Source organism: Melanerpes formicivorus, unplaced genomic scaffold (assembly GCF_026170545.1).
Source record: "Melanerpes formicivorus ecotype bairdi unplaced genomic scaffold, bMelFor1.0.p_v2 SCAF_65, whole genome shotgun sequence".
Classification (NCBI taxonomy): Eukaryota; Metazoa; Chordata; class Aves; order Piciformes; family Picidae; genus Melanerpes; species Melanerpes formicivorus.
Genome location: NW_027142417.1, coordinates 2628155 through 2641582, shown reverse-complemented (window position 1 = coordinate 2641582; position 13428 = coordinate 2628155). Strand labels below are relative to the sequence as shown.

The window sequence follows — 13428 nt, the reverse complement described above, 5'->3', positions numbered from 1 at the left end:
TTGGCTGGCAGTGGTGTACACCTCTGACTATTGTGTCCTGCTTTGGGCTGGACATGAGAAATATTTCTTCGTGGAAAAGGTTGCCAGAGCGTGGCCCAGGCTGCCCAGGGCACTCGTGGAGTCCCCATCCCTGGAGGGTTTCAAAGCTGTGGGGATGTGGTGCCGAGGGGACATGGTTGGGTGGTGACCTGGCAGTGCTGGGGTAAGGGTTGGACTCGATGATCTGAAAGGTCTCTTCCAACCAAATAGATTCGATTACTACTCTGATTCTATTGTAAAGTGCTTCAAAAGTTCTTTGCAGGGACTACACGGACAAGACCAGCTGTGGACGCACAGCTGGAGAAGGCAGGCTTGGGACAGCGACCAGCCAGGTAAAGCAGAGCAGGGATGGCTGGGCGCAGGGCAGCCCCGAGTGTCTGTGCAGGTCGGTGCCAGCCTGGCCGTGCCCAGCCGCGGGCTGAGCGTGAGCAGGAGGCGCCGGAGCCGGAGGTGATTTACAAGTGAATGCCGCCGGGCCGAGGGGCAGCGGCTGCGGGGCTGTGTCACCAGAAGTAGGGCAGTTTGTGCCTCGTCCTGCGCTGGCAAACGGCCAGGCTTTGTGTGCTCCAGACAGCAGATGGGCAGCAATTATGAGTGTGACAAGCAGGTCATCTGGCAGCCACTCCGCGGACCTGCTGCCGCATAATTTTTGGCGGGAAGTGGGGAGCCCGTCCCGGCCTCCTCCTCCCCTCCCCTGCCCTTCCCTCCCCTCCCCTGCGTTTGTTTTCTTCTTGTGACTCCAACTTCTGCTCCAGCGAGCCGGGGTGGCCGGGCACGGAGCACCCTGGGGTTGTGCTCCTCCTGCGCCCCGAGCCGGCCGGCAGCGAGCGCTGGGCTGGGCACGGCGCGGGGCTGGGCACGGCGCGGGGCTGGCAGCTGCTGCGGAGCCCGCACCGGGCAGCTCCTCCGGGGGGAGACTGCAGCCCGGGAGAGGACAGCGAGGCAGCCGGCAAGAGTTCCTCCAGCGACAACCTGCTCCTAGAGTCCCAGCAGGGTGGGGTTGGAAGGGACCTCTGGAGATCATCCAGTCCAACCCCTGCTAAAGCAGGGCACCCACAGCAGCTTGACCAGGAGCACAGTGCCCAGGGAGAGTTAGAAGCTCCCCAGAGAGACTCCACAACCTCTCTGGGCAGCCTGCCCCAGGGCTCCAGCACCCTCACACCAAAGAACTTTCTCCTTCTGTTCAGATGGAACCTCCTGGGTTACATTTGTGCCCTCTGCCCCTTGTCCCTGGGCACCACTGAGCAGAGTCTGGCCCCAGATTCTTGTCTCATCCTTTAGCTCTTGCTGAACATTGCTCAGACCCCCTCTGGGGCTGCTCTTCTCCAGGCTCTCAGCCTTTCCCCCTCACAGAGATGCTCCCTGCCCCTCAGCATCCTCACAGTCTCTGCTAACTCTCTCCAGCAGTTCCTTGCCTCTCTTGAACCGGGGAGCCCAGACCCGGACCCGGTCCTCCAGCTGTGGCCTTATTAGGGCAGAGGAACCTCCCTCGACCTGCTGGCCACTCTCTCTTAATGTGTCTCAATAGAGCCCAAGGGAGCAGCAACCCCAGCACTCTTCAAGGCTTCCCCCCTTCCTGTGGGGCCTGGCGGAGGGGTTGGACCTTTTGGCAGCTGAGGCCAAGATGAGACTTCATCAGTTTGTCCTTTGACAGCAGTCAGTGGCCTGTGAAAGGGGAGTTTTGCCAGCCTGGACAAATCAGCTTAGCTGGCTCCAGCTGAGTGTGACAATGGAGCCCCTGGGCCCAGAGCCTGTCGCTAATTGCTTTGGGCAAATGTGTCAAACGTGTCACATCTTCTACTGCTTTTGTCCTGCCGGCTGCACAGAAAGGGCAAGCGTGGCCTGGGTGGCCTGGGGTTGAGTTTTCAGGGTGCAGCTGGGGATGACAAAGGTCTGAGCAGGTTCAGGGGCTCCCTTGGAGCTGACCCTGCAGCACAGCCCTGGGGCTGGCTGTGGTGCAGGCAATTCTCCTTGGGGACAAGCAGGTGACATCTGACTCCCCCCTCAGCAGCAGCTCAGTAGCAATCACAGATATAAATACCTGGGGGGGAATGTGTGTGGAGTTTATCCATGCCCGGGGTGAGTTCTCCCATGTACGTTGTGCATACAGTGAACAGCTCCCAGCAGCGTGTCTGGGGACAGCTGCAGAGCTTAATCCCACCTCTGGAAATCGTTTTCTAAAGAGTCTGAGGTGCAGAGCTTCAGTTCAGCTCACAACAGACATCAGCAGTTTTACAGCTGCTGTCTCCTGCTGGTCCACGTTTGCCCAGGGGCTGTTTCCAGCCCAGCATCCATTCCTTGCCCTTGGGGGAATGCTGGGGAAATGTGTGCCCCTCATTTCCAGTTTGCAATGAACAGGTAACAGCAACCATGAGTGTGGAGGCTCTGACTGTGGTGGGATGGGAGGAAAAGGCAGCATTAGATCAGTTAGCATCTCTAGAGCTAGGGGAGCAGGGCAAGTGCCAGCATCTGTGTGGCCACCAAGTGCTGCTGTCAGCAGGAGTGTGGATCTGCTTGGTCAAGAGATGTTGTAAGGTTTGAAGGTGAGTCAGAAGCTCAGGTGGTGGCTGGCATTTGCCACTGCAGCCTGGTGACTCATTTTTCCCTTAGATTTTATTTGTTTGTTTTATTTGGGAACTCTGAGAGGTCATCTGGAAGATGTGGGGTTTGGTTTTGTGGACCCTCTTTTCAGGCTGTGTTTGTTCCAGCTCGGGAGCAGCAACACCTCAGAGCTGGTTTTGCACCATCAGCCCCCAGCACAGCTGCACTGAGGGTTTGCTTCACCAAAAAGTGCCTTGTCAGGGGTTGGAGGGAAGGGTTGGGGCCCTTTGCATGTCTGTTCTGCTTTATGGTCCAGTGCACCCCTTCCCCAAAACAAGAGAGCCTCAAGCAAGCAGGGGGTGTGCTGGCTCTGGCTGTTTTGGTGCTATGCAAAGGGTGATGGAGCAGTAGGGAAATGTGGTTCTGAAATCAACTGTCAGGGCAGGTGGGTGTGCAGGGTGGGAGGTGTGGTGGGGTGAGCCCCTGGGGTAGGGGCTCCCTGCTGGTGTTTGCACTGCTCTCCTGCCTTTGGGGCAGTTGGGGAGGGGCTGGCTGCTCCTTGGGGGCTATTCATTAATGAGGCTGTTCAGAATGTTGTTGCCTTTTCTCTGCAGTGACTCCACCTGGATGGCTGAGGAGAGAGGGACATCACTCACACCTGCTTCCATTTCATCCCAGATGGCTTGGCTTTTCTGGGCATTCCCCCATCTTGCTTAACTCTCTAGCTGGGTTCAGCTTCCAAGGGCTTTACTTTTAATGCTCTGGGTGCCCATGCATTTAAACGATACTCCTGCCACGTAAAGACGTTTCCAGTGCCACCTGGGGTTGAGCTGCTCGCTCCCAAATAATCTGTGGAGTAAACACTTGAGATTGGAAAACCTTCTCCTCAGGTAGTTACAGCTGTTGGGTGTCTGCAGTGTTTGTGGAGCTCACACACAGGATTTCATCTGAGAAACTCGAGTGGTGGTTTAGTTTGTTTGTGCAGCTCCTGATGCTGCAACTTTCCTGGGTGGCTACGTTTCAGACCTGGAATCTGCCAATATTTCAGTCCAAAATACTCCTGTGGGAAGTGTGTGGTGTTCCCCCAGGCAGTGATGTGCCCAGGAGCAAACCTGCTTGCTGCAGGGTCTGTGGGGTGAGTGGCAAAGGGGAAGGAAGAGGCTAAAGAGTAGCTGAGATTTCCTTTCATGCATCAGTAGGGATTTGTTCTCAATTTAGCAGCCCTGCCTTAAATTGGCTACAGTTGATTTAAATGAAGTGGTATGCAAAGCAAGGATGGATATTTTAGTGAGCAGCTCTGTCACAGAGATGGCTTTGAAATGGTGAGAAGAAATTAGAACTCTTTTTGCTGTCAGTGTGAGGGGCTGGCATCACAAGGTCTGCTTCAGCCAGGCTGGTGCCTCAGCATTGGTGCCTGGGAGCCCAGCACGGAAAGATGACACAAAACACATCTCAAAATGCATCTTCTGGAGGAGGACAAGGTGTGTGTGCCAGGCAGTGCCAGAGGAGGTGCTGTCAGCTGCACTGCTACATTCTGTGGGGTGGGGGTGAGTGGGGTATGTTGTGAAGAGTGTGGCCAGGGGGCCAAGGGAGGTTCTCCTTCCCCTCTGCTTTGCTGTAGTGAGGCCACACTCTTTTGATGCACCCCAGGTTCCCACTGGTCGTCTTGGCCATCAGGGCCCATTGCTGGGTCTGGTTTTGACGGGAGGGAGGTGACACTGCTCAGCTGGGTGAGACCAAACATCATCTCCATTGCACCCCTGAGGCTGTACACTTGTGGCTGCTCTCTACCTGCTGCCCTTGCCAGGGGCTTTCTCTGAGTATCAGACAATGAACTCTGATCTTACCCCCCCTAAAATCCTGGAGCTGCTCCCAGACAGCCTGTGGGGAGCAGAGTTTGGCTTCTCTGCTAGCAGGGCTTCATGTTCCCCACTGCTTTCAAACCCTGCCACATGCTTCCCCAAAGCCTCCAAGTCACCAAGCCCCACCTGGGGCCACAGGCTGCCTGGTTCTGCTCTTCTCTCTGTTTTCTGAGCAAGACCTCTTTTACTGATTTTATTGACTCAGCTACCACACCACAAGTAAGCTCCACAGCAGTTCCTGGAGTAGAAAGACAGTAACCATGCCTCTTGGAAGTCTCTCCTCCTCTTGTAGAACCAGGTTATAAATGAAATAAATAAGGAAGCAATAAATACACATTTCCAGATACAGCAAGTGCTGGGCAGGAACATGAACCATCTCCTCCTCACCTCCATCCTCACACTGCTTAAAGCCTTTAATTTCCAACCAAGGCACTGCCCTGCAACCTCCTCAACAGGCAAAGCTCTTCTGCCCTGGACTGTGTGGTAGGTGCTCTATGAGCGGTGCTAGCTACAAGGGCAGGCCCCACAGGTGCTCATGGTCATAACTACCCCAAATGCTGCCAGTGGACTTTTCCCAGGATGTGTCCAGCTCTGGTTTTGCCTTGCAGAGGGGATGAGACCAAAAAAGTGCTCTGGCGGTTGCTGTTCTCCCTGCTCCTTGAGTGTGAGCATTGCTGGGCAAGAGGAGTCCCTCTGAGTTTATCAGGTTTGCCTACACACTAAACCAGCCCAAGCCTCCAAGGCTTCTGGCAGGAGGCCTAGGGTGCTTGGTGATGGCTGCAAAAGACATGTCAGGAAAGTCTTGGCCATGGCTGCAGCTTGGCTCCCCCACACCCCACCTGTTGCCTTGTAGCAAGACACAAACCTCTCAGGAGGCTTCTGTTGTGATTCTGAGCTGCTTCAGACAGGACCTGTCAGGTGGGGGCCAGCACTGAGCTCAGACATGAGGCTAGAGGGGACCTTGGGGTTTAAGTAGGTTACAACAAAGGAGATGCATCATGTTCACCATCTTCCCTCAGCCAGCCTTTCTGCCACTGCTCTGAGGCAATGGCACCAGGCAGGCTGAGGAGGTGGCTATCCTGGCTGAGCTGTGCCGTGGCTGTCCCTGCAGCCATCCCACAGCACTTGTCCTGCCTCCAGGACCTTCTGTCTCTCCAGGTGCTGCTGAGCCTCCTCAGTCTGCCTCAAAGGCACTGTTTGTCGCTCCCAGGTACTCTGACTTCTTCTTGTGCTTCATCCACATCTTCCTCAGGAGGCTGGGTGTCCCACACAGGCTGCCTCCTGTCAGTGGTAGGGAAGCTTCTGCTCCAGGTGGCAGGGTCAGGTCATACTCTGCTGTCTTCCCCCAGCGCTGCCTGTGCCTAGCAAGTGAAGCACAGGACACAGCATCACCGACTGGCCCGGGGGGGAAGGGACCTCTCAAGCTCATCCACTCCAACCCCCTGCAGCCAGCAGGCACATCTGCAACTAAAGCAGAGCACCAAACAACCTGACCTGGGACAGGGCACCTCCCGCCCCTCTGGGCAACCTGGGCCAGCATCTTTCCCCCCTCAGGGTAAAATAGCTGTTCCCTCTGTCTCCTCTGAGCCTCATTCTGTGGTCTCCTCTGGCCCTGCTCCAACAGGTTCATGTCTCTTGTGCTGAGGACTCCACTAAACCCTGGCCCTCAGCACCACATCTCCAGGGCTTTGAAACCTCTCCAGGGATGGGAACTCCATCACTGCCCTGGGCAGCCTGGGCCAGGCCTGGCCAACCCTTTTGGGGAAGGTCCCTCATCCCCTTCCCCACCCAGCAGCATCCCAAGCACAGTCCCCAGGCTTGGCCAGAGGGGTGGGAAGGGACTTACTCTTGTGTAGAAGTGCTGTGGCCTCCAGGTGAGCCTGGGGCAGCTGCTGCTCTCGCTGTGACACGGGCAACTGGAGATGGTGGGGACTGTGGGAGGGGAAAGCAGGTAGTTAGGACATGCCACTGGTGAGATGTGACACCCTGGGGGTGTGGGAGAGCTCAGGTGTAAGCTTTTGAGATCCACCAGGCAGCAGCAGATGGCTGGCTGGGTTTACTTACCAAAGACTTTCCATCCAACAGGTGGTGACAGGATCTGGATGGCTCTCGTTCAGCAAGTCCCACTGCAAAGCATAAAAGAGATGGCACTTTGGTCATGGACCCCTGGCACAGCTTGGTGAACAGCCTCCTTCCAGGCAGGCAAACCCAGATGTGGACAGAGCCCAGCTGCAGGTTATGATCCCATAGATCTGGCTTTGGCCCAAACTGCAGAAGTTTCTTTCCCATGGCCGTCTCCTGTGCTGTCAAGATAAATGATTGTGGAGTGCATTAATCCTGCACAGCCCCTGCTCATCCCAGGCTGTGGATCTGAGGTGATGAGCTGTCCTTGGCAGCCCAGGCTGGGAGGGAGCCCTTCTCCTCTGCCAGCACTCACTGTAGGTATTTCCTTACACAAAGACTGCTCCCATCTGCTGCAGGCTTTGGATCACCTGTGCTTTGTGCACCTTGGAGCCTCCACTGCCAGCTTGGTACTGTCCAGGAGAATGTTCTCCTTTCTGGGTTGCCCTGGGAGTTGTTCTTACCCAGGCAGCAATCCGCTCCTGCACAGGGAGGGCTTCATCCCAGGGGATGTCTGTCCCTGGCTGACTGACCTCTCTCTGCTGTCCTCAAGCCTGGAGGTTCAGTGAGCACCCAGCTGATAAACTCTCCATGGATAAATGCTCCCTGACATCCCTGCCTCTTGTGCTGAGGGCAGAAATGAGTGAGGGATGCCAGATTTTTTTTTCCCCCATGGAGGCAAATCCTCCCATTTGGCTGTGGGAATCTGGAGAGATCCCTTGCCCTTTCTTATCCCTTCCCCCCTTCTTTCTCTCTGTTTCTGGCCATTAGCAATTCCCTGCTGGTGTGTTGGGTTTTTTTGTCAAGGGTATTCAGGTGCATGAAGAATAAGGATCAGAAGCACCAAGATCCACTAAGACAGAGGACAGAATGTGATCCCCAGCTGCTGTGACCAGTGCCATACAAATAGCAGCAGCAAACATCAGAGGTGCTGCTTGCAGAGCTGTCTCAGCAGCCAGCACTGTCTTCTCCTTCTGGGGGCAATCTTTCACCATGAAGAACATCCTGACCAGCCTCCCCCTTCCTGCTCCCCTCCCCTGCCACCAGTAATTCCATTAGGTACCTCTGCATGCCTCACATCAAAGCCTAACTCGATCATCTCCTCTCATCTTGCATGTTAGCTACTAGCAGCCCTCAGCCAGGGGCTCCAGGCCGCGGTGCTTCGGCTGATGGCCACCTTTTGGTTTTGGTTGGTTTGCTTTTGTTCGGCTGTCTCGTGGGTTTGGTGGTGTTGCTCTTGGTTTTTGTTTGCTCTCATGCTGTTGGAGCTTTCCCTTCAGCCTGGCCCTCTTCTTCTCAGATACAGAAAATGTTCTGGCAAAGTAGCTCAGCCAAAGCAGGTCAGCCAAAGGAACTCCTCTTGGCTTCAGGTTTGGAAGTGTCCTTCAGGTTGCACGGCTGGAAGCCTGCAGTATCTGTGGTTGGACTTGGTGATCTTAAAGGTCTCTTCCAACCAAGAGAATTCTGTGATCTAAAGAAGCTGTGAGGCCAGGGAGGAAGGAAGCCCCTTCTGAGCACTTACCCTTGGTGGGGCAGGGCCCCCTCTGCCTGCTCTGCAGGTGCCCCAAGCCCCGCAGCTCGTCCTCGCTGCACAGCGCCTGCAGGAGCTGCCCCCGGCGGGGCTGCAGGAGCTCCCCCCGGCGGGGCTGCAGCGGCTCGGCGCGGGGGGGCCGAGGGTCTGATATGGCCACGACCTGCAGGGAAGAGGCAAACCCATCCTGTTACACCTGGCCTGTTTCTCTGCCCTCTCTAACAGGCACCAGACATAAAAGCAGGGCCACATCCAAGCATGTCCTCTCCCACAGCATCGTCCTTTGCCCTGAAACAAGTTTTACCTCCATTTGCTGCCCATCTGCAGAGCCCTGTGCCTGTGAATTGTGCCACAGCCACAACCCCCCAGGTGCAAACCAGTGTTTTCCAGAGCAGGGGGAAACAAAACACACAACCTGACCATTTCTGACTCTCTTGACTCCAGGTGCCCTCAGACATGGCCTCCATGCTACTGACCAGCAGGACAAGGAGCAGAACAGAGCCAGCAGCAGGTGCAAACAGTGCTGAAAAGGGCTGGTGAGGCAAGCAAAGCCTAATCCCAGACCTAAGAGGGGTTTTCTCTCAGTTCTGTGGGGTTTGGCTCACAGCCTACACAGCCCCTGCTCCCTAAGCTACTTAAGGACGTGCCCAGTGTTAAGGCAAAGGGACTCCTGGTGTCCTTGAAGACAAGCATGTGCTAAAGCAGCCTGGGGCTGGGGCCCAGCTCTGCTGACCATAGGGTTGTTCGGGTTGGAAAAGGCCTTTAAGATCTTTGAGTCCAACCCTTCTCTAACTCAGCCAAGGCTGGTGCTAAACCCTGTCCCTCAGCCCTGCACCTCTGCTGGTGTCTTGCAAGGGATGAGATGTGGTTTGGGGTGAGGAAGCAGGATTTTTTGCTCCATTAACAGCAGGAATTATTTAGCCACCTTGTCTATGCTTTCCAGATTCCTTGTTCCATGTTACACCAGCAAAGCCAGAAGGACTTCAAGAAGAAGAATCTGTACCAGTAAGTTGCAGTCCCATTGCCCACTACAGCCAGGAACAATGGCATGAGCTCCAGAGCACAGCTGCAGCCAGCATCTTGGGCTGCAGCAGCTGGCTGTAGCACACTGTTGGAGTTTGTTTTCCCTCAATTCAAGACTTCACCATCACTTTGGCTACCTCACCCAGTGCTGTAATCTGTGCAGACTTATCTAGGTCAGGAAAGGAAACCTGCTGTAGTGCAGTTTTGATCTAAAGTGGAGCTGACATTTCTCCAGGGTACCTGGGGTGAGGCAGCAGGATCAGCTGGAAGTCACTTTTGTTTTCTAGACCAGGAAATGTCAACCTGTGTGAATGGCAGAGCCAGCCAGACCCTGCAGCAATAGTGAGCTGCTGTCCAAAACACTGCTGGCTTCAGAGCCCTGACCAGCCTCTGCATTCAGAGCCAGCACAGTCTCTTTTTGATGGCTTCATCTGCACATGAGAGCACCAAGGCTCTCCTGGAATTAGCTGTGTTAAGGGGGAGCAGGGAGGATGCAGGAGGGGTGCAGAGCAGCACAGGGGCTGTCCCCACAGCCCTGCTCCTGGACCCCCAATGCCACCACCACAAGCCCCAAAAGGAACAGAAACAACCAACCACCACCAAAAAACCCAACCCCAGACTCAACAACAAACTCCCAGAACAACAACAACAAGAGAAGCCACAGGGAGAGGAGGGAGGTTTGCCTTACACTCTTGGTCAGGATGTGCTGGGTGCCTTTGGCTCTCCTCCGGGCAGGGCTACAAGCTGTGGAAAGAACAGGAACTGGGTCAGGCTGCAGCAGGTGGAGAAGATGGAGCTACACATCTGTGGAAATCCACCTTGGGGGCATGTTGAGGAAAGGGGGAAGAAGAAAGGGTCTAAGGAGGATTCCAGCTGGAACAACTCCAAAGCAAGTCCTTTTAAATGCCATCTGAGAGGCTGTGCTCCAGCTGTGCAGTACAGACAGCCACAGGTGCAGGACAGCCAAGCTTCTCCCATAGGCTTACAGGAGCACCCATCCCTCTCCTTCCTGAGGCCAATGTTTCAGATGGAAACGAGCTTCACTCTCCACCCAGTCACCTTCAACCATGACCAGTGCAGGCATTAATCTGGGAGAAGCTCCAGTGTTTTCTAGACAAGGACTTCTTCCACATGCTCAAAGTCCTTGGTGCCCTCACCTCACTGCACAGTGTCCAGCACACAGCACTGCACCAAGCTCAGTCCTCCCAACCCTCAGAGCAGCCTCTTCAGCTCTTTGATTTTGAGGCATTTTGCTTGATGTCTGTCTCTGCATTGTATTTCCCAGGCTCACAGGGAGCCCAGAGTCAGCAGCCACATGAGATGCCAGGACCTGCAGCCCAGCTTCAGAAGAGGTTGGGGTGGCTGGGTTTGGGCGAGGGTTTTCCTGTCCAGAGTGAAGAAGGTTTAAACTCTTGTTTCAGCTTGACTTGAAACTGCTTTGGACTCTGTGCCCCTCCAGCTCTGCTTTGCTCTTCAGTGTTCTCAGCTTGGGCTGCAGGAGCTGCAGGCTTGAGCAGCCAGTGACAGAAGCAGGCCTGCCAAAACCTCCCAAACTTGGAGAATTAATTCCACAGGCTGACCCCAGGGGCAGGGCAGGTGAGCTGGGGTGTCCTCTGCACTCCCTCTGCAGTCCAAAGGCTTTGGGGAGCCAGGACTCACAGAATGGGTTGGGTTGGAAGGGACCCCCCTGTGCAGTGAGGGTTTGTTGTGGGATGCTGGGTGCCTCCTTCTCTCCGGCTGAGCTTTCCTGCACGCTGCTGGGGCACACTCAGCTCCAGCAGCCGCAGTGCTTATCGCTGCTGTGTTAATGTTTGCCAGGAGCTCTCAGGCTGTGGAAGCAGCTGGAGGTCATCCAAGGCTGCTCCTTGCTGTGGCCAAAGCCCTCTCCACTGCCAGCAGCAGTAACAAGTGACTGGGCTCCCCAGGGCTCTGCTCTGAGCAGAGCTGGCAGTGCCACTACCCTCACTCTTCCTAGACAGCTCGGACTTGTCCAAAAGCCACCCCTCGCTATCCCAGTGAGGATGCAACTGCTGAGCAGCAGGAGCCCACTGGGCAGAGAGAAAGCTTGGACTTGTGCTGCCCATGGTGAACCAGGGCAGGGGCACAGGAGGTGACCAACCTTGTCCATGCTCCCTGTGGCATGAGACCATCACCAGTGAGTTACCTGCCTGGACAGAGCTGGTGACTGTGCCAAGCTGCCAGCCTGGTGACAGCCTCATGGATCCCTACTGCCTTCTCCTGCAGGCTTTGGATTTGAAACTATGGAGAGTGTGGGATGGAAACCAGACAAACATGGCAGAGGTATGGCTTTACCCTAGGCACATCTTGTAACTCACTCCTGAGGCTGCTGCAATCACTTTTATGGGAGCTAATTGCTCACAAGCAAAACACTCAAGTGCAGAAATGTTCAGTGATGCAAGGAATGATCTCCTCCTCCTCTGCTGTTTCAGGTCTTTCACTGGGCAGTGTGAGGATCACAGTTCACAGGTTCCTGCTACCTAGCTGTTATTGGTCCCCAGGCTGTGCACAAGAGGCAGCACAGGGATGTGTCCCAGTGAAGCATTTGCTGATTTTCAGAGTCTGTGTGAGGCAGAGCCCTGCTCGCTGCCTGCCACCTGCCAGAGCCAGTGGCTGAGGAGCGCCAGAGGCACCACGGGGAGGTCACAGCACCAGCAAGCACCTGAGCGGCCACTGAGGGCAGAGGGAGCCAGGGGGCACTTCCCACAGGGAACAGGGAGGGAGGAACAGATCCCTCCAGGTGCTGCTGGCTTTGCCCGTGGAAGGATGTCTGGATGCACAGCCCAGAATCTGGGCATCAAACCCCATCCCAGGGACAGTTCACTTGGTCGTTTCCACTCAGATGCTGGAAGGAAGCAGCTGAGGGCTCTGGAAGGAAGCAGCTGAGGGCTTGTGCTCGCAGCCTGCAAGCGAAGCCCTGACCCCACAATTTGTTTTCCCTGCTTTCTTCTTGCTGAACTACGCAGCCATGGAGTTTAAACTAATTTGTTCAATCAAAGGCAGGCTGGGCTTTGTCCGGTCCTTACTCTTCATTACAAGCAATTAATGTTAATCATGCATTCATTTCCAGGGCACGGCTTTGGAAGTGTTCCACCGCCTGAGCCAGCAGATTAAACCCAGCGCTGCCGCGGCGCCCCTGCTTCCCCCGGAGCTGCTGCCTGCTCGCCCAGCTTCGGCTGCTTCTCAGCTCCACAGCTCCAAGCTGGGGCTTCAGCGGGCACCTCACAGGAGTGCCCACACCCAGCCCAGCTCCCCCAGTTCCACCAGCACCGAGCCTTCACGCAGCCACCGTGCCGAGGCACCTGCGGGCGTTAGCTCCAGAGGTGCGGGGCTGCGAGCAGGGCATGGCACGGCACGGCAGGGCATGGCACGGCAGGGCATGGCACGGCAGGGCAGGGCATGGCACGGCAGGGCAGTGCACAAGAGCTGCTCCCTCCAGGCTTCCCTCTCCCTGCCGCCGACCCCCCGGCGCGGCTGGAGCCCTCCGGCCGCGGAGGGGTTTGCTCCGTACTCACTTTTGGATGAAATCACGGTGGTGAAAACCTCCAAGTTCTCGTCGCTGCAGCTGTAGATCTGGTGCATTTTCCGCCTCTCCCTGCCGACTGCCTTCCAGCTTCATGCGACCGCTCTGAACTTGCGGTAAATAGGTTTCACTAATCCAATCTGGCTCCCTGATCATTGTCCAGATCTACAAAGGACAGACTGATGCTGTGATCTCATCTCATTCCATATTCTCCATCGCAACATTTTCTGCTCCCATCTGCCTTTCTGTGAGCGCTGCTAAGGCAAAGGCTTCCCCGGGCTGCCCCTCCAGCCTCTGCTCAGGGAGCAGCATTTTCTGCCAGGTCTCCTTTTGCCACTTTGGAGAATCCTCCGCAGTTAAGTGGCCAATAATCGCAGCCTGCTCCGCGCAGCCAGTGCAGAGGCAAGTAAAGGGCTGCAAAAGTGCTGCAAGGATTTTTTTAACCCGACCTGGGCTCACTTTGTGCACTTTTACACATTTGCCATCACAATTTGCTCCTCCCTTGGGACGAGGAGCTGCTTCCAGGTGCATTCAGAGAAGCGTTTTGTGCTTTACCTTTTAAGAGCAGAAATGAGAGCTTTGGGCACTTCAGCGTGGCATTTGAAGCACAGGTGATGGAAGAGGGGCACTTTGGGTGGATGCAGACATAGGTTTGTGTCCCCTGCACTTCAGTGCTTACAGGGGGAGGGCAAGGGGCTCGGCCAGAGCTGGGTCCCTACATCACTGCATGCTCCTGGTGCCTCAATCCATACTTTTGCACTTCAGTAAAT

General features: G+C 55.6%; 1 protein-coding gene across 2 annotated transcripts; it reads right to left on the bottom strand.

Moving 5' to 3' along the window:
- Window positions 1-4428: 4428 nt before the first annotated feature.
- Window positions 4429-13300, bottom strand: VXN (vexin). Of its 2 annotated transcripts, XM_068162572.1 has the most exons (7): window positions 13214-13300; window positions 12651-12823; window positions 9806-9861; window positions 8086-8257; window positions 6507-6568; window positions 6289-6374; window positions 4429-5803 (listed from the first exon to the last, which is right to left on the bottom strand). In XM_068162572.1, exons 2-7 carry the CDS (start codon window positions 12715-12717, stop codon window positions 5617-5619), a joined length of 630 nt encoding a protein of 209 aa, XP_068018673.1. In that variant the 5' UTR covers window positions 12718-12823; window positions 13214-13300; the 3' UTR covers window positions 4429-5616. The 2 variants fall into 2 exon arrangements, with proteins under 2 accessions (XP_068018673.1, XP_068018671.1); XM_068162570.1 differs by lacking the exon at window positions 13214-13300 and having other exon boundaries at window positions 12651-13207.
- Window positions 13301-13428: the final 128 nt, after the last annotated feature.

Excerpts from the sequence above, each read along its gene's own strand:
- VXN (XM_068162572.1), bottom strand. The coding sequence starts at position 12,717 with ATGCACCAGATCTACAGCTGCAGCGACGAGAACTTGGAGGTTTTCACC. Across the intron at positions 6,569-8,085 it reads GGGGCCCTGCCCCACCAAGG|TGGGACTTGCTGAACGAGAG; the intron begins GTAAGTGCTCAG and ends TATGCTTTGCAG. Across the intron at positions 5,804-6,288 it reads CACAGCACTTCTACACAAGA|GCACAGGCAGCGCTGGGGGA; the intron begins GTAAGTCCCTTC and ends TTCACTTGCTAG.